Here is a 20,990-nt window from a genome sequence, read left to right on the forward strand (position 1 = left end):
TCAAGTCTTGATCGAGTTGAGAGGATTCAAATATCCGAGTCGAAGACAAAACAAAAAAAGAACACCTTTAAATGTTACCCCCAACTTTATAATTTTTTTGATTATTTTTGTGATATGTTGGGCGCTCCACTGTCTGTCTCTTGCAGAGATACTTTTTATCTTTTTCTTGGATCCAGGGGACTGTGAACTTGAATGGTTGAAATATGAAGAGATTCCAAACCCCATTATAAACGCCAAAACCTTGCCTCACCCTTCGCTTCTTTCGATCTGCTCCTTCATCAAACCCTATCATTCCCTCACTTTCCCTCCACAATTTTCTTCGCTGTTGCTTCTTTTTCCGACAGATTCATTCCTCAGGATTTCGCCGGCGATCTCTGTTTTGGGTCCACAGAGAGGCTTTCAGGGAAATTTTGGAGGGTTTTGGAAGAGAGAGAGAGAGAGAGAGAGAGAGAGGAGGCCATGTCGGCGGGAGTCTGTGGAAAGCGGGTGGGGTTTGAGGAGATCTTTGGATCTTCTTCTCCGACGGCCTGTTCTTCGGCTAAGAGGTCTCGTTGGTCCAGTTTTGGATCCTCGACCCGATCGGAGTTCGGTTCTGGACCTGAGGATTCTGCTTCGGTTTTGCTTCAAATGTTTCCTGGAGTCGGTGGTGCAGAGGTTCGTTTTCATTTCTGGTTTGGATGAATTCCCTTTTTCTAGCTTATTTTGGATCCTTAATAGGAATTGTAAGCTAAGGTCTTGAAGGATTTGATTATCCTTTGTCTGAATCACAATAACATGATCAAAGATGCTATTTATGTTCTATAGGTACCTTCCTTCGATGATTATAATGCTGGTGTCGATTCTGCACCAATTCTGAATTGTTCAACGCTTCCTGATGAGAGAACAGCTACATGTAAGTTATTGTTAGGCAGTCGAATACATAATTGGCTTGGATATCTTATTCTAAAAGAAAGATTTTGTGGGGGACTTGTGAAATCAGGCAGTCAAATGTCACAACACGAGAAGGTCGAAGAAGCTAGAGATGTCGGTTCGGCCATTGCTGAAGGGAATGGAATGCATGGGTGCAAATGGGTGGACATGTTTGTGCAGGAGATGGCGAGCGCGGTGGATGTCGATGATGCTAGAGTTCGAGCTGCAAGGATTTTAGAAGCTTTTGAACATGACATAACTGCTCATTCAAGAGAATCAGAGGAGGTAGTATTATATAGAAGGTTTGCAGCTGAATTTTCATTCTCCTTTTGGATGTTGTTGTATGAGAGGTAAAGTTTATGTTCTTCCCACATTATGTTGTTGCAGTTAAAGCATGAATCTTTGAAGGAGCATTTCCAAAGTTTGGTAAATGACAACCAAATTTTAAAGAGAGCAGTAGCTATTCAGCACGAGCGCAATCTCGAGCAAGAAGAGAAGACAAAAGAAGTTCATCAGCTAAAGCATGTATTATGCCAGTATCAAGAACAAATTCAAAGTTTAGAGGTATATTCATAGCTCTTATTACATCCTGCCATCATCATCATCATCTTCACTAATATAGGCCCTCACTTTACTGCAAACTTGGCTATCCCAAAAATCACAATTTTTCTTATGTTATGGAAGTAGTGATTCTACTACACGTTTATACATTTAAAGAACATATAAACGAATTGAATTAAGACGACACGACTCAAGGTCACGTTCTAGTCTGAAAAGGGGCTTGCATAGAATTATCATATCCAATTAGAGGGTTGAATGTACAGCAGCTTATAATCAGAATAAGAATAGTTAGTCAATGTTATCATTTTGGGTTTGTGGTAAAGGCTTCAAATTCTCATGTTGCTAGGAATTGTTGTTGTGCAGGTAAGAAATTACACATTAAATCTCCATCTGCAGAGGGCACAAACTGTTTCAGGAGGACACTTCCACCAAGACATGTTTTAAGGTTGTTTTAGCTTCATTAATTTTCTCTATATATAGTAACTTCTTTTCTTTGACCTGCAATATTATAAAGCCAGTTTCGCAGTTTGTTTACTGTAATGGAAGGTTCAATGCTTTGGTCTGCTTAGTTTGTATGGTTTTAATGCTACATTATTCTACATATATATCTCGATCGATTGTTCTTATCCTGTGGATCAACCATTTGTCATGAAATTTGAAATCTATCATTAACTTGAAATTCTATTTTAGACTGTACACTCATTAAGGAATGATCTAGTAAACAAAATCTAATTAAATTTAACAACATTTTTCATATATAGATTTAATTGTTACAAGGACTAAAGTTAAAAGAATTAAATTGTTGTTTTCATTCAGTGTAATTCAACCAAATTTTGATGTAATAACTTTGAAATGAACTCTAGAATCATAAAAGTTATGAGGGTGTCTACCAAAACATATTAACATCTGATGAATTCCTAGACAACTAAACTCGGAAAGTTGTTCGAAGAGATTAGTCAAGATGAGAGTTAGAGAGTCCCGAAGACGACGAAGTACTAATCAGAAAAGGTGTGAACAAGTTCAACCATTTTGAATTAAAGCAGCAAGTCAACCAGATGTTCAAATTTTTCAATCCATTGATGCTACGAGAAGGAATTCAACTACAAATAAAAAGTAAACATCACAAAATCTTTCAAGTTTGATACATACTGAGAAGTACCGATAAAGCTTGCTTCAAATATGGCTTGTAAACTAACCGCAGCATCTGTTATTTTGAACAAATAAAACATCTCATTTTGAAGTAGCACCAATTCCCCTTTAAGATATCACCTGCAGCAGCCAGAGTATTAACTTGTCAAGCACATTCCTAAGTTCTAGAGACCAACAATCGCCATAAAGGGGAAAGGATAGAGAATAAAAATTGGAAAACCAAATACATATCTCATCCGTGAAATCAACAATACCCAACTACGAATTTCTGGAATATGAACATAGCCAAGAGACGTGATTTGTATAATAACATCTACGCAAAATGCATATATTCCACAAACTTTGGAACATATGTGAAGAAAAGGAAATAAGCGTAATAAGTCTAATAGCTTTCAGATTACTGTCAAAATTGAGTTACCCTCTTTTCATTCCTTCCTACAGATGATTTTGGACTACGCATGATGGATGTTTAGCCTTCCTCTAAAATCGCCTTCCAATCAAATGGGAAAATTAAAAAGTATACTCCCAAAGAAAGAAACTACGATGACATATCTGGATGGTCATCGAAGAAAAATCAGCAAGCAATACATGCACATAAACAATCTATGCCAGTCTTTACCACAACCACACTCAATAAATATAAACAACCCCGATTCAAAAAGAAAGAAAACAAGTGATAAAATGTACAATTCTCATTAACGATTCATAACTTATCAGACGAAAACCACAAATCGAAATTGTATCGGACACTAGATTTCATTCATTTGCAAATCAAAAGTGCGGGGCGTGGGATAGTAAATTAGGGTTCCGAGAAAATACCGATTGTGCCTCTTGTAGAAAGGAGACTGCTTCACCTCTTCCTCTGAAAATCAAACGTCACAAGGATCAACACAATTAGAAGTAAAGGAATCGAATTCAATCCACAAAAAAAAAAAAAAAAATCGATCATCATACCAGAAAGTCCGGCGGTCATCTTGGTAATAAGGGCCCCAGTTATGGCGAAACCAACAAGGAACGGCCAGTTCCTCTTCCACTCTCGCCTGAAAAACACCGGCCATGGATCGAACTTCCTCATCTTCCTTCGACTGTCTGCGTTCGTCGTCTCGATTCTCTTTCGCAAATGTAAACGGGGATTTCTTCGCTCAGATCTTGCTTGTTTATAAAGAGAGGAGGACTGAAAAGGCTCGGCCCATATAAATCTTAATGGGCTTGCTTTCAAGAACCCAAAATTACAACTGGGCCAAGCCCAAGCTGATGTCCAAAACTATTTTAAATAATTGGCCCAAGTATTTTGAATGTCGGGTAATTTTTAATTTTGTCCTTATTCTTATCAATTTCTTTACTAAATAATTTAAACCAATAATAATAATAGTATTTTTGTAAAGGTAATTGATTAATTAATTTAAACTTTAAAGTATTTAAAAACTAAATTTAGAAGGTTGCTCTACAGTCTGTTTAATTCAATTATCTAAATATTAATAAAGAGAAATCTTAAAGAATAAGATTTTTTTTTTTAATATTATAATATTCATAAATTCGAGTTATTTTTTACCAACAAAAAAAAATTAGCACAAAATTGATATATTGAAAAACAAATACGACCATTTTGACTAAAAGTTTGAAACTTTGAATTTTTACTTAATAAAAAAAAAGGTCGGTTTTACCAAATTCAAGTAGAATATATTATTATTATTATATTTATAAGGTCGACTTTACCTAATTCAATGGCTTCAACGAATCCGTCTGTGGTAAAAAAGAATGAGATATTATTGAAAAATAAATAAAAATTTAATTTACCAATGGATCGAATAGTTACTTCTTAATAAAATTGAATATGATTTTAGAATTACAATAATTAATTAAAAGTAAATTTGAAAAGAACAAAATGGTGTCGTGGTGTAGTTGGTTATCACGTCAGTCTAACACACTGAAGGTCTCCGGTTCGAGTCCGGGCGACGCCAGATTTTTTAATTTATTTATCTTAAACCCGTATTGTTGTCCAAAATGGCTTATTAAATTTATAGTTAATAATACAAAATAGTTTTTTTTTTCATTTTTTTTTCCAAATTCTTATATGAAAAAAAAAAATTAAAATTCAACTTCTATAGTTAAAAAAAAAAATTGGATTAATAAATTCTTATAAATAATTTCTTTTATTTTTATAAAATCATCAGTCTAGAATAATTTTATGAAAATATTTTTAATCTCCTAATAAAACTCGATAAATTTAGGGAAAAATAAAAAATTTATCTCATATTTATTTATTTATTTATAAAAAATGTTTTTGAATGGAATATATTCATTAAGTGGGCCATGCCGTTGAAAAGTCAAAGGCGTATCTTGGTAAGTTTGATTGGCGAGTAGAGTCAAATAAGTTGATCCAATTAAGAGTGAAACAGACACCACTTATACATCCTTAATATTTCCAAATTTCATTCAAAGTCAACGGTTTGTAATTTATGTATATTTCTATACATTTTCATCACAATTATTAGAATTTTAAAATAAAATTTGAACTCCTTTTTAATTAACATATCAAGCCCATCAATCATGTTCTTTGGAAAATTAAGCTGGTTATATATGTAATTTTCTACTCTAAATTTTCGTTATTTTAATTTTATTTTTTAAAAATTTAATTATATTGAAGTCCCGATTTTAACTTCTAAAATAATAATTAATGTCTTATCTAATGAGTTATGTTCTAATTAGCCTAAATTTTTCTTGTTTTTTGGGTCGTTTATTTTTCTTTGGAAATCAAGTGATATGAACTACAACCAAGAAATTTACGTCCCTCAAGGTCCAATTACATGAACGAGAGCCAATAAGCTACAATAAACCTCGTACACTTATATTCAAGTTATGGTGAGCTCATCAAAGAAAAATCTATAAGACGTTGAAGACCTCCCTTATATTTTGTGCAAAGTTGAGCTTCAAGAGAGAAATGCATTTAATGAACTCAGCTAAATTTATGAAACTCGTCAAAAGAGGACTAATAAGCACATTCATTCATTGCACTATTTAATTATAATTTAAATATTTGTGTGTTATATTTCACCTAAGACTTAAGGTTATATTGTAACCCACTTAGATTACCATATTCCACCATTAACTAGCCATTTTAATATGGAGGTTATGAGAATTTTTGTGTTTAGAATTTGCATGTTATAGTCATTCAAGTGGTATTGATTAAACCTCTTGGGGAGTGATTCAAATCACGAGTTTTATTTATTCTTGATCTTGATCATCAAGGTAATCCATTTCATACTTTCTCTTGGGTTGATTCCATATCATCAAGCCAGGTTTGTTTCGAAAAGAAAAAAAAAATATTGTAGGATTTTTATATGAGACTATTAAAATTATGTATTATTTCAATAATGCCTTTATCTAATTTGAAATAATTTATATTTTAATTTAGTATAACTAATTTTAATTTTTATTTCATTTTTGTCTTTAATTTTTTTTTTTTATCAATTTAGCTTATTTAATTTTATATGTTATTTTGTAAAACCAATTGATTTATGTTGCTCTGAGAATTTGAATAAAAGATTTAATATTAAAATTTATTTTCATTTTAACTTTAAATACTTTATTTTTTTAAAAAATAGTTTTTATTTGTGGATTATATATATATAGGGAAATCATCTTATCGTATTTTACATATTGGAATTTTTCACTTTGGATTAGTGTTGAAAAATAATTAAGATATATATCTTATAATTTAATTTAATTTTTTTTATGTAAATAAAATACATATAAATGTAATGACAGTTGGTAAATTTTCTTTTAGTAAAGGATTCTTATGCTAATTTCTTTTCATTACAAAATTCAAAAAAGAAAATAAAGTTAGACGACTATGGTCATTTTAGAAACTTGTGGGTCACGAAGACACCATAAATTTTTGGCATCTTAAAAATACGACACGTCAAGCATCTCGAGATGCTGAGATGTATGTATATCCGTTCTATAGTCTTCAAAGACTAATTAATACCACCGATTTTTTAACCATGGTTATTGTAACAAAAAGATTTAATTTGTATACTCTATTAGATTAATTTTACAGTAGTTTCTTTAGTTAAATATTAAATTTTTACGGTCACTTTCATAATTCCTAGATAAATTAGTTTTTTTAAGTCTAATATTCTTAATATAATTAAAACAGTAAATAATTTATAGATGGTATTTTGAATTTAATCTAATATTACATTTTTTTTTTTTAATTTAGAGACTTATTAAATACAAAATTTAAAATTTTAGTAAATATAAAATTTAATTTACATTTTAAAAGTTTGGAATATGTTGGGAAATATTTATTAAATAAAATTTTAAAAATAATCCTTAACCTTAGGATAGCTGCTGGTCCAAACAGTGTGGAAAAAGGAAGTGGGAAAGAAAATTCCCTTGCTCTACCTCACGTACACGTGGCTAATTATTAACCACATATCTTCCCTCACATTTGGAAACTAAAGAAAAGGTTTATATTTAGTTTAATAATTATAAATTAATTTGGAATCTTAATAAAAAAAAAAACTTATTTTTTATTTTTTATTTTTAGATTAATAATTACATTTAAAATCAAATCATCGACCTATAAAATGATAGTATTAATCCAATGGTCACGATAAAATTAAAGACTAGAAAAAAAAATCAACTACAAAAACGATGGATGTCATAAATGAAATTTACAAGATAAATGGTTTAAAAAAATAATAAAATAAAATATGAGAATAAAAAAAAAAAAAAAAATTAAGAGAGCATTTTCAATCATATCTTTTGACTTTAATGTCTTTTCTATACATAATATATACGTAAATACACACACAAATATGGAGATTCACTCTTTCATCTTTGACTATGAAAATTTTTATTCTTTTATTCTATTTAAAAAATTTATGAAATTTAAGTTAAATTTCGATAATTTCATTTGCTTATTTATTTATATATTTCCTTATTATGTGTTTGTATTGAGGAGGGTAGAATTGGAAACAGATTGACATTAGGTCAACTAGAATTGAAATTAGTTAGTAATTTGGAGGAAATTTACTTATCATATCCTTCCAAATTACAAATTTAATTTAGCCTTGTAATTTTAAAAATATTAAATTTTAATTATATAATTTAACTAAAAAAAACAAGGTAAAAATTAACCACGGAACCAAAACTCGTCCTAATATCATTTATCTACTGAATCGAATCAATTTCATACCGTACATATAATTTATTAAAAAAAATACAATGCTACTTATCCAAGTTTAAAGCGCAATTTTATTAAATTATATATATATTATTAAAAAATTAGATAATTAAATTTAAATTTATTTAATAAATTTAAATTTTAAAAAACCAAATATAATTAAAATTCGAAGCATTTGGGGATTGAAGTTGTTCTATAAATTATATCAATGCACTCCAAGGGAATGATAAAAAACTAGTTCCAAACTCCCAACGAATTGAACAGTAAAGATTCGCAGAGAGGAGGAGGACGACGATGAGCGTGAACATAACCTCCATTAAAACCGCCTCCAACGGCGTCTGGCAAGGCGACAATCCACTCAATTTCGCCTTCCCTCTTTTGATCCTTCAATCCGTTTTGATTCTCCTCCTCACCCGCCTCCTCGCCGCCGTCCTCAAGCCCCTCCGCCAGCCCAAAGTCATCGCCGAAATCCTCGTAAGTTCATTTTCTCTGTTCTGATTCTGATTCTGCAACTTTTTGACTCCGTTAATGGAGGATTTTTGAATTTCAGGGCGGGATTCTTCTGGGTCCCTCTGTTTTTGGTCGGAATCAAGTTTATTTGAACTGGGTTTTTCCGGATTGGAGTACTCCGATTCTTGAATCGGTTGCTAGTATTGGGTTGTTGTTCTTTTTGTTTTTGGTTGGATTGGAACTCGATTTGTCCTCTGTTCGCCGTAGTGGGCGGCGGGCTTTTGGAATCGCCGTCGCTGGAATCTCCGTTCCTTTCCTCTCCGGCACCGGCATCGCCTTTGTACTTCGGAAAACCGTCGCCGGTGCCAATAACGTCGGGTACTGGCAATTTGTTGTGTTCATCGGCGTTGCTCTGTCCATTACTGCTTTTCCTGTTCTGACGCGCATTTTAGCGGAGCTTAAGCTTCTCACCACCGAAGTCGGCGAGATTGCCATGGCGGCCGCCGCATTCAACGACATGGCTGCTTGGATTCTCCTCGCACTCGCCATTGCTCTAACGGGCAACGACAACTCTGTTACAGTACAGAGAAGTTCGTTAGTTTCCGTGTGGGTCCTACTCTCTGGAGCTGGATTTGTCGTTTTCATGATGACGGTGGTCCGACCAGGAATGAAGTGGGTTGCACGGCGGTGTTCGTACGAGGATGACGCGGTGGAGGAAGGGTATGTCTGTTTGACGTTGATCGGAGTGTTGGTTTGTGGGTTTGTAACGGATTTGATCGGAATTCATTCGATTTTTGGGGGTTTTGTGTTTGGATTGACGGTGGCGAAGGAGGGGAGATTCGCGGAGAGATTGATTGAGAGGATTGAGGATTTCGTGTCGGGGCTTCTTCTTCCTCTGTATTTTGCGTCGAGTGGGTTGAAGACGAATGTGACGAAGATCAACGGCGGAAAATCATGGGGGCTGCTGGCGCTGGTTATTTCCACGGCGTGTGCAGGGAAGATTCTGGCGACGTTTGCGGCGGCGATGGCGTTTTTAATGCCGGCGAGGGAGGCGATGGCTTTGGGATTGCTTATGAACACTAAAGGCTTGGTGGAACTCATCGTGCTCAATATTGGGAAGGAGAAAAAGGTCAGTTTACTCAATAAAGCACAAAATCTAATGGTTTTTTTTTTTTTTTTTTTTTTTTTCAATTTTAATATTTTAATTATTATAATATTAATAAAATATAAAATGGGTGTGTTTTGTGGGGCTAAATGAACATCGTTTGATGACATTGAAAGAAGACATGTTTGGTCTTGGAACTGTTACATTGTCCTAGGAAACATTGGCCCTAATAAAGTAAGGAAAATGAAAGTATATCATTATGGGACACATACATGTTCTCAATTGAGGCTTTGCTAAGCTTTATTTATTCGACTTTCACGAACAAATGTTTTTTTTTTTAATGTGATGGGTCGGGTTGATTTTATTCTTTAGTATAAGTATTAGATAGGTCCATAGGACGAGATAGATAAGTATTCCTCGACCCTTATTATGTTTCTATTTCTATCCTACGAAATTCTCCATTTATTCATGCTAGAATTAGATTGAGATTCACTATTAGATTCATATGGATTGAGGTTTTCATAGAGAAATTTTTTTCATTCACGGTAAACACAGATTCTTCGTCCAATTTTGGGAACGTGGGAAGGTATTTGTGGGTGAGAATCTCTTTAGAGAGAGTAAGTCGGTTAAAAAAAATGGAATATCCAAATTGAATGAGAATCTTATTTGGGTGTACGCCCAACGAATATATGAATATATGTATAACATTTTGAAATTGTGAGGCTGATGGCGATACCTAGTAATAGTTTAAAGCAGACAATATCTGCTGGAGGTAGGCTTGGACTATTACAAATGGTATCAGATCTAGGCACTAAGCGGTGTGCCAACGAGAACGTTAGGCCCCGAAGAGAGGTGGATTATGAGATCCCACATCAGTTAGAGAGGAGAACGAAATATTGTTTATAAGGGTGTGAAAACTTTTTCCTAGTAGACACGTTTTAGAATATTTTAAATATGTGAGACTAACGGTCATATGTAATAGGCGGAAGCTGATAATATTTGTAAGAAATCTGATGAAATTAAGATGTGTCAAAACAAATAGGTTTTGAACGACGAAGTATTCGCGATACTAGTGTTAATGGCACTATTCACAACCTTCATCACCACCCCCACCGTGATGGCAGTCTACAAGCCAGCCCGCGCGGCGGCCGCCACCCGAACCCAGCGCAAACTCCGCCACCTCTCTGGCGCCGGGAACTCCACCAACGACAAGTCACTAACAATCCTAGCCTGCCTCCACAGCTTAGGCAACGTACCTGCCCTAATCAGCCTGACCGAGTCAACTCGCAGCACCAAAACCTCGTCCCTCAAACTCTTCGTCATGCACCTCGTCGAACTCACCGAGCGCTCCTCCTCAATCCTAATGGCCCAACGCGCCCGCAAGAACGGCTTCCCTTTCTTCGCAAGGTTCCGCAAGGCCAGCGAGTGGCACGACCAGATGGCCGCCGCCTTTCAGGCCTACAGCCAGCTGGGCCGGGTCAAGGTCCGGCCCACCACAGCGGTCTCTTCCTTAACCACAATGCACGAGGACATCTGCGGCGTGGCGGACGATAAGAGAGTGGCGATGATCATCTTGCCGTTTCATCGGAATTGGAGGACGGTCAGCGGCGTGGAGGAGAATATGGGCCATGGGTGGAGAGTTGTGAACCAGCGGGTGCTGAAGAGTGCGCCTTGCTCGGTGGCGGTTCTTGTGGACCGGGGGTTAGGAGCGGTGGTTGGTGCGGCACAGAGCATTTGTGTGATGTTTTTTGGTGGTCCTGATGACCGGGAGGCGCTGGAATTGGGTGGACGGATGGCGGAGCATCCGGCGGTGAAGGTCACGGTGGTGAGGTTTCGGGCGTCGCCGCCGTCGGATGTAGTGGAGGGTAGTAAGGTCATTTCGCGACATATGTATTCTAAATCTAGCGACAGTCATTATAGCTTCTCCACTGCTCCAATAAACTGGGAAAAAGAAAAGGTACTGTTTTTTTTTTCCTTTAAATCATTTCAGAAAAATTTAATGTTTAATTTCCAAATATTAATTAAATTTAATGTTCTGAAATAAATGCAAAAAAAAAAAAAAAAAAAAAAAAAAAAAAAAAAAAAAAAAANGAAGCAGCAATAGCAGAATTCAGAGCCAAATGGGATGCAACAGCTGAGTACACAGAAAAGGAAGCCACCACCGACACGAACACGATAGTTGAAGGGGTGGTCGGGATCGGAAAGGAAGGCGGTTTTGACCTAATCGTGGTCGGGAAGGGTCGGGTTCCGTCGAGCATGGTGGCAAAACTAGCAGACCGGGCGGCGGAGCACTCAGAGTTAGGGCCGATCGGGGACATATTGAGCAGCTCCGGCAGGGGAATAGTATCTTCAATTCTAGTAATTCAACAACACGAAGAAGAAGAAACTCCAGCATTGAATAAGCAGTCTTTCTCAATCATAGGAGCTTCCATTAATGTATAAAAATCATAATTGTTACACTCAACTTTGATATATATATCTCGACGTTTATCAAAAGAAGCCTAAATCGTCCCCACCAGACAGAAAAAATTGTTTTCCTTAATTCGAATTTGTAAAAGAAAAAAAGGCTATCCATCTAATTTAACTCAATGCATAAGACATACGGATGAATATATATATATATATATTAGTAAGTTGGGCTTTCATACCGAAGGGGCCTGCACAAGTATGGCCCAGTTCAGAATGGGCCCATCAGAGGGAGTCATCGTCGGCCCAAAGGCCCAAGGCCCGAACAAAGCAAGCCGACCCGGCTACTACAACCGCGGCGAAAATAGGAGGCACGATGAGATCAATTCCGGATTTCCGAAACAGATTATCCGGAACGCAGACGACGTCTCCCGGAAAATCCATCGGAACCCTAACGAATCCAGCGGCCTTGCAGTGTGAAGCAAAGGACGAGGACGGAGAAATTGCGGAGGCGAAGGCGAGCTCGGGCGCGAAGGAGGCGGCGGCGACGGTGAGAGTCAAGAGAATCGTCCAGGAGGCGGAGTAGACAAGAAGCGGCCACCGCGATCGGAGACGACGGTATAGTAATCGGAGCATTTTTTTAGTTGAAATGTGGAGAAGAGGAAGGGGAGTGGCGCGGTTTGATTGACGAGCAGAATATTATTATTAAGGGGAAAGACGATGGATTAGGTTTTGACTGAGGTTTGATGATGACGCCATTGCCATTGGTGGTTGAAATGGAGAAGATGTGTGTGTAGGGGATTTGATCCTCCACTTTTTTTTTTTTTTTTTTTTTTAACATTTCAAGTTTTATTAAATATATATTTTTTATATAAAAAAATAACCAATAATGACGTTGAAATTAATTAAGAAATTAGGTGGAGTTTGGTGTATAAATTTGTAATTTATTGTATCTAATTCAACTAACATCCTTTTCTAGTTGACCTAATAACCACTCTTAAATCTCAAATATTACTTGTTTTCACTCTAAAAAATTCATCTATCATGGGTGAGTCGGAAATCTTGTTGGGACCATTTTTCTGAACCCGAAAGTTGGATGGATTGTGAAAATTTTTGGGTTGGGTTGGGTTACCAATCATTCAACCAACCCGAACTTCTGGTTGATAAAAAAAAAAAAATTCTTCAACACAACCCAACCGAACCACGTACACTCCTACCTACCTTAATAATACCACTTGTCACACTTGTCACCATACTTTTCTTGATAAGAACTTTTGGTTGATCCAAAAAAAATTCCTCAACACAACCCAACCTAACCCGAACCATGTACATCCCTATCTACCCTAATAATACCACTTGTTACAGTCGTACTTTTCTTGATAGCGAACATTACGATTGTGTGACTCACTCCCAATACTCAATAAGTCAAGCCAAATTAGATTTGTATCGCTTACAACGTATACTCAAGCCTTTAGCCTTTAGCCTCTAGCCCCATTTTGAGAATAAGGTTTTAGAAATGGGAACAAAGAGATCTTCAAGAGCAAGTTTGAAAGTAAGAATGAAGGATGATTTGAGAGCAACATTATATAAACTATAAACAAAAGACAACACAACAAGTTAAATAACATATAATTTTTCGAGAATGAAAGATGATTTGAAAGCTCTGAGAATGAAAGATGATTCGAAAGCGACATTATATATAACTATAAACAAAAGGCGACATAACGACTTAAATAATATATAACTTTTTAGGTAGGGTAGAGAGAATTTGACAACTAGTTGCATCCCCTATAATACATTTTGATGCGATTCAAGTTTGACAAGCCTAAATGTAATTTCATCGAATGAGGAGTTGACAACCAGTGAAGAATTCCTATAGAGAATGATGGACGGACTAGAGAGAAATTTTTCTTGTTACCTTGTCGGGAAGGAATGGGGAGAAAATTTTCTTCTTAGGTAAACAAGGCCGGAGAAGGATTATACTTCCCGTCACACCACCCCCACCCAAATCCCCACCTTGCCTTAGAATGAGCCATACCATCTAAAGTGTCGTTAGTCAGCCGAAACACAATTTAAATGATCAAAGCATTATATCATCGACTAAGAAGTTAGAAATTTAAATTTGAACTCACCCGGTTGCTGATGATAAGATTAGCGTATTCAGCAGCAGAAATGGACCTATAAAACTTCTACTGATTTTCATTACATTCACTGAAACATCCTGTTCTTAGTTCGTACACACAAGAACACATCATTTTCATCTTCCTCGATAAGCTTTTCTGGGATACAAATCATCCAAGATACCTCCAAGAGTCGACAATGCATCGTGAAACTTTCGGATTTTAAGGAAACCCCTTATCGTCGAGATCTCGCTCTCTAAGAATTTAGCTTTCTCCATTATCATATCAACAAGCTTCACAAGTGTATCCTCCATGCCTAAAGTACAGAGACCTTCAGCCAACATAACAAACGACGAGATTTCAGGTATATTTCCTTTCTCGATCATCTCAACCGTGAAGTCCACAGCTTCTCCGATTGGTCCTCCGCCATTGCAGAGACCTCGATAAACTATCTTATACGTTATTGCATCCGGGGGAGCAGCCTTCTCCGACATCTCTCTGAAAAGTCTCATGGCTTCAAGAGTTCTGTTCCGTTTGAACAATGCTTGTATAACAGGATTATAGGCCTGTGGTGTTAGAACCATCCCTTTCATTTGAATCGATCGGAGAAGCCGACTTGCAACCTGAACTCTTCCTGCCTTACAGAGACCACCGATAAGGGTCCCGTAGGTGACGATATCAGGATCACATCCACTCGAGGCCATAGTTTGAACTATATCCGCCGCCTTTTTAATGTCGCCGGTCTTACAAAAGTGAGTGAGAAGTGAATTGTAGGTGAATTTATCAGGCTTCAAGCCCTCCATTATCATTTGATCCATCAAATGAGCAGCATCCTCCACTCTCCTGCTTTTACAAAGGCCATCAATAAGGATGTTGTAGGTCACTGAATCCCTTGAAACGCCTTGAAGTTCCATCTCATCAAATATCTCCTCTGCTTCTTCAGTCCTCTTGTTCTTACAAAACCCATCAATCAATGTATTATAGATGACTACGTTACGAGCACAGCCGCTCGTCTCCATTTCTTTTAGCAGATTTAAAGCTTCCCCCAGTTTCCCGCTCGAACAAAGACTGCCAATCAACATATTGTACGTAAACTCGTCCGGTCGACATCCTTTACCCTTCATTTCCTCGAAAAGGTCCATAGCATTCCTGTGACTGCTGGACATACAGAGACCCTGTATCAAGGAATTGAATGTGCACACATCAGGTAAAATTCCCTTGCTTGTAAGAAGACGAGCTATTTCAGTTGCCTCTTCGACTCGATTCTCCTTACACAAGGAGCTAATTAGAATATTATACGTGACGGAGTTCGGAGAGCAGTCCCTCGAAACCATCTGATCCAGAAGTTTCACTGCCTCCTCAATTTCACCCAGCTTACACAGTCCAGAAATCAGAGAGTTATATGTGTATATATCTGGATCAAGTCCTTCTAAAAGCATTGCATCTACAACTTCCATGGCATGCTTAGGATGCCCGACCTTGCATAAACCATTCACGAGAGTATTATACGTAAACTGGTCGGGACAAAATCCTTCGTTCACCGCTTCTTGAATGAAACTCAAGGCTTGATCAATTCTACCCTGCTTGCAAAACCCATTAATCAAGACATTAACAGTGACATCAGTACAAGAACACCCATATTCTACCATCTGTTCTTTAATTCTCAGTGCACCATCAAAATTCCCTTCCTCAATGTATCCTTGCATTATAGTTGTGAATGTGGTCTCATCTGGAGACAAGCCATAACTTGGCATCTCTTCCATCATCAAAATGGCAGGCCTAATCTGATGAGCCTTGCAAAGGGCATTTATCAGAATGTTAAACGTCGTAACATCGTGCCTAATTCGTCTTCTAACCATGCTGGAATGTGCAGATTCAACAAGTTTAAGCTTGTTGGCATCCACAAGAACATTTAACAGTACATTATAGAAACGGGTATCAGGCTTTATCCTATATTCATCCTCCATTACTTTAACAATGTTCATAACTTCATCATACAGCTCAAAATTCGCATAACTCTCAACAAAAATCAAGAAAATACCTCTATCAATCTCACAACCAGAAAGCTTCATCTCCTCCAAGACGCGCCTCATGTACTCGAACGACCCTACCTTTCCAAGCTTGCGAAGAATCTCCTCGTAAACCGATGAACTGGGCACGAAGTTACGCTGCTTTGAAGCCCAATTGAAGATGCGAAGCGCCGAAACTTCATCGGTCTGGCGACGTAAGGTCTCGATAAGCTGCTTGGGAGTGAAATCTGGTGGAAGATGATGAACATTGGGTGAAGACGAAGAAGAATTCGAGGAGGATGATGAGGCGAGCTGGTCAGAAACTGAATTAGAAAAGAAAATGGAAGAATTCGAGATGGGTTTAGAGGGAAAAGAGAGGGGAGAGTGAGGAAGAGACCATGGATAGCATTTTACACAAGTAAAAGCCATTGGGGCAATTCGACAAACACCTAGAGTGCAGGAGTATTTTGAGAAGGTTCGCCGTTATCTTGAAGAGGTCGGAGGCCCCTTAAGATTTCGCCGCCGACATGGAAGTGAATCTGGAAGAAGATGACAGTGGGAATCTGTGATAGAAATCGATGAAGACGATAACGCTGGATGAATTCACGAGCTTGAGCTACCCTTTCTCCCGGACACTGCTAGATTTGCTACCATTTCCATGTGATTTTTCTTTTTTTCTTTTTTGCGGACAAATATTCCGTATTTATATTTGGATAAAATAGGTTTTAATATAATTTCTATTTGGTCCCTATCTATTAAGATTTTACATATTTACACCCATTTTTGGCTATTTATATTACTTTTCTATTAATTAATTTAATTATTTTAAATTTATTAATTATCACTAAATTTTAATTACTATTCAAATTAATTAAAAAAACTAAACTCAAAATTTAATTAAAAAAAATGTAACAATTTTAAATCTAAGAATTTTAAGAACAAACTCGGTTCAAAATTATAAATTTAGTCTCTAAGTACATAGTTTCGATTTAATTTTTACCGTTTTAAAATTTTCTGTTTATAAATCTTTTCATGTGACGGCCGCCTATAGGTGGTAGGGTAGAGTGGGTGGTACCGCTCAGATTGTGGCTAATCTTCCTAACCACGCGCGGGCTTAGAGCGCACGAAACTCATCACTACCTCGTAAAGGCGTCGAGACCATAGCATGTTACACAAAAGCGGGTAAGGTGGGTGGTACCGCTCAAATTGTGGTCAATCTTCCTAACCGCGCGCGGACCGGGCTTAGAGCGTGTGAAACTCATCACTACCTCGTAAGGGCGTTGAGACCATAGCATATTACACGAAAGCGCCGCTTTTTCTATAGTCTTATCACACAGCAGCCCGCCTAGAAGAGCCATAGCTTTATAGTCCAACCATTAGACTTGAAATTTGGTGCATTTGAGCTTCGAATTCGAGTTTTGTTTAAATTTGATCCTAACCCATATAACTCAAATCGTCTAAATTAAGTGTACTTATTTGGACAAGTAGGCAAGAAGACGTAACTTTTGACCGGGCTAAAAGTAGCTCGGAGGACTAAAAGTTTCGAGACTGAACTTGCGACACGGTCGGTCTGCAGTTCTATTATCGCCTCATGGCAAGGATCTTACTCACAGCTGAGAAGATTTTACAACAGCAAGTTCAGTTCAGACTAGCCCAAATGCAGCCAAAATCAATACTAACATAATGGGTCTTTCTAATCATAATTGGCACTAAAAAGAACGAATAAAATGATATTAGATACAGCATTACTCTTTCAAAAGCAGCAAAAACAAGTAGAAATTAGCATATGGTCTCAGATAATCCCTCACAGACTCCATATATATTAGCTTTATAGGTATCGAACTCTCTAGGCGATCACTCAAGACACGTTAAAAGGAATACCGTGTCGACACGGTAGACGACAGACAGATGCATATTTGTTCAAGTAGAACAGAAGATTTCCATGACTCACAAACTTTAAGTATTTCGATTAGTTTTAGCAGGCTTACGTTTCGTGTTCAGTTGGCACGGCTTCGAATAATGTCGAGACCCATCTCGGTTGGATCAGTTGCTTGGAGCTCTACTTGTATTCCATCGAGCTCTCTCTTGAACCTTTCCTTGGAGCTTGCATATATCATCTTGCTTCTGACCCTTGAATTATCAGGAGACCTTCATTTAACGATGTAAATCGCGATTAGATGAAGTATTCGATTATTGGATGATATAAAAGAATCGACGTTACCATGCAATGAAGAAAATCCTGCTTTTTTGGCAATTTTCTTCTGTGACAAAGTCGAAATCATAAACAGCATAACGACACTCGTCAGCAGGGAGACTAGCAGCGAAATCCTCGTAACTTTGGCTAGGACCGCCAAGTTTCTCCACGACTACTTGCTTCAGCTTCTCCTCGATCTTAAAGATGATGAAACGATGAGTTCTTTTTGACTTGAGCTCTAAGAATTTTAACTTGCATTCATCGTTCACAGCCATTCCTGATGCTGCATTGGCCTGTAAGATTCATAAAAGAGTGTTCATATCAACACATTTTGATATGAATACAGACGTGTGAAAATGATTTCCCCACTCTCTTCGTAACACAAGCGCTCCGCTAGTAGATATTGTCAGCTTTGGTCCGTTACGTATTGCTGTCAGCCTCACGGTTTTAAAATGTGTCTACTAGGGAGAGGCTTCCACACCCTTATAAGGAATGCTTCGTTCCCCTCTCCAACCGATGAGGGATCTTACAATCCACCCCCTTGAGGACCCAGCGTCCTCGCTTGATACATCGTTTGGTGTCTGGCTCTAATACCATTAGTAAAGCCTAAGCGTACCGCCAGCAAATATTGTCCGTTTTGGCCCGATGCGTACCGTTGTCAGCCTCACAGTTTTAAAACGTGTCTACTAGGGAGAGGCTTCCACACCCTTATAAGGAATGTTTCGTTCCCCTCTACAACCAATGTGGGATCTCACAATCCACCCCCTTGGAGGCCCAACGTCCTCATTGGCACATCGCCTAACATCTAGCTCTGATACCATTAGTAAAGCCCAAGCGCATCGCTAGCAAATATTGCCTGCTTTAGCCTGTTGCATACTGTTGTTAGCCTCACGATTTTGAAACGCATCTACTAAGGAAAGGCTTCCACACCCTTATAAGGAATGTGTCGTTCCCCTCTACAACCAATGTGGGATCTCACAATCCCCCTTGGGGGCCCAACGTCCTCGCTGGCACATCCCCTGGTGTACGGCTCTAATACCATTTCTAACCGTCCAAACGCACCGCTAGTAGATGTTATCAGCTCTGGCCCGTTATGTATTACCATCAATCTCACGATTTTAAAACATGTTTACTAGAGAGAGACTTCCACACCCTTCCAAAAAATATTTCATTCCAAACTCGATGTGAGATCTCACCAAAGAAGATTGGATCTTAGATAAGGGAAGAACTAAAACACTAACTGGGCCCTTTCCATCACAAGAGAGAATTTAGATAAGAACTAAGGAGATCGAAGTAGCTGGAAATTCTCTTGTTCAACCGATCATAAAACTAAATCATACACTTCTTTCACATAAAATCAATTCCAACACAAACCAGATCAGATATACACAAATGCCAGAGCAAAACTTACACACCAAAACATCTCAAGAACAATAAACCAATCCAATCCAATCCAATCCAAACATATTCAAACAATCCAGTCAAGCAGATTCCAGATCAAACACATTTCCCCTCTCAAAATCGGGACAATCAAGACAATCATGAACACAAACCCATCTGCATCAGCACTTTCAACAATTTGACATTCGATGTAATAATGAAAACAAAAAACATGAATCAAGGCGTTACCATTTTTGACGTTCGATGGTTGCGGAAGATCACAATGAACAGAGAAATCGAAGAAGATGATTGATATAGAAATAGAGAAAGGTTTGTTGAGCGATGAGAGAATGAAAAGAAGAGGGAGTTGAAGAATGGATGAACAAAATTTGGGGGTTACATTCGGTGGTTGAGAGGGTTAATTACGGCGGCAGTGAGTGATTCAAGTACCGCCAGAGGAGCGTGTCGTATTTTGGTGTAAACAAAACGATGATGAGCTTCGGCTTCAACAAAAACCCAAACCGGATAAACTCAAACAAATTCTCAATTAATTAATTAATGGTGAATTATTTAATTCAATTTAGAAATTTATTTTCAAATTTGCAATTAAGTCCCTAGTACTTCATGCTCATATTTTAATAAAAATATATATTTGGGCCTTTTGAGTAATTTTCACTTTCTTGTTCCTTTTGGAGTAATTTTCGCTTTTTTTTTGTTCCTTTTTGAGTAATTTTCACTTCATAAGTCATATATGTGAGCCGATTGATCGGCTGAGCCAGTTGAGCTGTGGTTCACGCGCCGGTTTAGATATTTGTTGGGCGTTGACTATATTAATTTTGGCAAATTTACTTTGAGTCCAATCCCAATCTTTATTTTTGGCTTCCATTACTTTAATCTAATTGTTTTTTAATGCATTTTTTTAATACAAAATTAGTTTAAAATTAAAACATTTACATTTTTTAATACATTGAAAATGTTTTGCTAATGACCAAACTCATCGTTAGCATATATTGTCCGTTTTAGCCCGCTACGTATCGCTATCAGCCTCACAGTTTTGGAACATATCTATTAGTGAAAGGTTCCACACCCTTATAAGAAATGTTTTGTTGTCCTCTCCAATCGATGTGAGATCTTACAATCCACTGCTTTGGGGGCACACCGCTCGATATATGACTCTGATACCATTTGAAACAGCTCAAGCCCACAACTAGCAAATATTGTCCGCTTTGGTCCGTTATGTATTGTCATCAGTCTCACGGTTTTAAAATACGTCTATTAGGAAGAGATTTTCACACTCTTATAGGAAATGCTTATTTTCCACTGATACAAGATCTCATGTCGCTGCAATGTTAGATGAAGATAATTGTTGTAGTGATCTCCATAGGCAAGTAGTAGCAATGGACGATGATTATCGAAGGTCGGCAGTGGCAGCAAGTGCTAGCGATTAGGCAATGGCGGTGGTGGCAAACAGTGAGAATGAGCGGTAGAGAGAGAGATGCTTCAGCAACAGGTGATG

General features: G+C 37.4%; 6 protein-coding genes and 1 non-coding gene across 7 annotated transcripts; 3 read left to right on the forward strand and 4 right to left on the reverse strand.

Moving 5' to 3' along the window:
- The first annotated feature begins 160 nt into the window (after positions 1 to 160).
- On the forward strand, positions 161 to 2,096 carry LOC111463348. The gene is made up of 5 exons (XM_023107246.1): positions 161 to 654; positions 805 to 892; positions 980 to 1,194; positions 1,297 to 1,473; positions 1,834 to 2,096. The coding sequence occupies exons 1-5, from the start codon at positions 460 to 462 to the stop codon at positions 1,912 to 1,914; spliced, it is 756 nt and encodes a 251-aa protein (XP_022963014.1). The 5' UTR covers positions 161 to 459; the 3' UTR covers positions 1,915 to 2,096.
- A 370-nt stretch (positions 2,097 to 2,466) lies between these two features.
- Positions 2,467 to 3,772, reverse strand: LOC111463349. Its single transcript, XM_023107247.1, has 3 exons — positions 3,574 to 3,772; positions 3,439 to 3,481; positions 2,467 to 2,739 (listed from the first exon to the last, which is right to left on the reverse strand). Exons 1-3 carry the CDS (start codon positions 3,692 to 3,694, stop codon positions 2,736 to 2,738), a joined length of 168 nt encoding a protein of 55 aa, XP_022963015.1. The 5' UTR covers positions 3,695 to 3,772; the 3' UTR covers positions 2,467 to 2,735.
- A 734-nt stretch (positions 3,773 to 4,506) lies between these two features.
- TRNAV-AAC lies at positions 4,507 to 4,580 on the forward strand. The gene has a single exon. It is a non-coding gene; the product is annotated as a tRNA-Val (tRNA).
- Positions 4,581 to 8,029: 3,449 nt separating this feature from the next.
- Positions 8,030 to 11,984, forward strand: LOC111463599 (cation/H(+) antiporter 20-like). Its single transcript, XM_023107605.1, has 4 exons — positions 8,030 to 8,284; positions 8,361 to 9,389; positions 10,408 to 11,327; positions 11,453 to 11,984. The coding sequence occupies exons 1-4, from the start codon at positions 8,105 to 8,107 to the stop codon at positions 11,805 to 11,807; spliced, it is 2,484 nt and encodes an 827-aa protein (XP_022963373.1). The 5' UTR covers positions 8,030 to 8,104; the 3' UTR covers positions 11,808 to 11,984.
- On the reverse strand, positions 11,636 to 12,566 carry LOC111463600. The gene is made up of 2 exons (XM_023107606.1): positions 12,014 to 12,566; positions 11,636 to 11,720 (listed from the first exon to the last, which is right to left on the reverse strand). The coding sequence occupies exon 1, from the start codon at positions 12,405 to 12,407 to the stop codon at positions 12,057 to 12,059; it is 351 nt and encodes a 116-aa protein (XP_022963374.1). The 5' UTR covers positions 12,408 to 12,566; the 3' UTR covers positions 11,636 to 11,720; positions 12,014 to 12,056.
- Positions 12,567 to 13,666: 1,100 nt separating this feature from the next.
- LOC111463562 (pentatricopeptide repeat-containing protein At3g53700, chloroplastic) lies at positions 13,667 to 16,591 on the reverse strand. Its single transcript, XM_023107553.1, has one exon. It carries the CDS (start codon positions 16,327 to 16,329, stop codon positions 14,029 to 14,031), a length of 2,301 nt encoding a protein of 766 aa, XP_022963321.1. The 5' UTR covers positions 16,330 to 16,591; the 3' UTR covers positions 13,667 to 14,028.
- A 1,074-nt stretch (positions 16,592 to 17,665) lies between these two features.
- LOC111463208 (actin-depolymerizing factor 1-like) lies at positions 17,666 to 19,997 on the reverse strand. The gene is made up of 3 exons (XM_023107065.1): positions 19,724 to 19,997; positions 18,122 to 18,387; positions 17,666 to 18,048 (listed from the first exon to the last, which is right to left on the reverse strand). The coding sequence occupies exons 1-3, from the start codon at positions 19,724 to 19,726 to the stop codon at positions 17,898 to 17,900; spliced, it is 420 nt and encodes a 139-aa protein (XP_022962833.1). The 5' UTR covers positions 19,727 to 19,997; the 3' UTR covers positions 17,666 to 17,897.
- Positions 19,998 to 20,990: the final 993 nt, after the last annotated feature.

This window comes from Cucurbita moschata, unplaced genomic scaffold, assembly GCF_002738365.1.
Source record: "Cucurbita moschata cultivar Rifu unplaced genomic scaffold, Cmos_1.0 Cmo_Scf00028, whole genome shotgun sequence".
NCBI classification, from domain to species: Eukaryota; Viridiplantae; Streptophyta; class Magnoliopsida; order Cucurbitales; family Cucurbitaceae; genus Cucurbita; species Cucurbita moschata.

What these genes read in the sequence shown, in the direction of transcription:
- LOC111463349 (XM_023107247.1), bottom strand. Translation starts at nt 3,694, where the DNA reads ATGAGGAAGTTCGATCCATGGCCGGTGTTTTTCAGGCGAGAGTGGAAG. An exon ending in GATGACCGCCGGACTTTCTG is followed by an intron (nt 3,482 to 3,573) that starts GTATGATGATCG and finishes TTTGATTTTCAG; the next exon opens with AGGAAGAGGTGAAGCAGTCT.
- LOC111463208 (XM_023107065.1), bottom strand. An exon ending in AGGATTTTCTTCATTGCATG is followed by an intron (nt 18,049 to 18,121) that starts GTAACGTCGATT and finishes CGTTAAATGAAG; the next exon opens with GTCTCCTGATAATTCAAGGG.
- LOC111463600 (XM_023107606.1), bottom strand. Translation starts at nt 12,407, where the DNA reads ATGCTCCGATTACTATACCGTCGTCTCCGATCGCGGTGGCCGCTTCTT.
- LOC111463348 (XM_023107246.1), top strand. Translation starts at nt 460, where the DNA reads ATGTCGGCGGGAGTCTGTGGAAAGCGGGTGGGGTTTGAGGAGATCTTT. An exon ending in CTGGAGTCGGTGGTGCAGAG is followed by an intron (nt 655 to 804) that starts GTTCGTTTTCAT and finishes TATGTTCTATAG; the next exon opens with GTACCTTCCTTCGATGATTA. An exon ending in ATTCAAGAGAATCAGAGGAG is followed by an intron (nt 1,195 to 1,296) that starts GTAGTATTATAT and finishes ATGTTGTTGCAG; the next exon opens with TTAAAGCATGAATCTTTGAA.
- LOC111463562 (XM_023107553.1), bottom strand. Translation starts at nt 16,329, where the DNA reads ATGGCTTTTACTTGTGTAAAATGCTATCCATGGTCTCTTCCTCACTCT.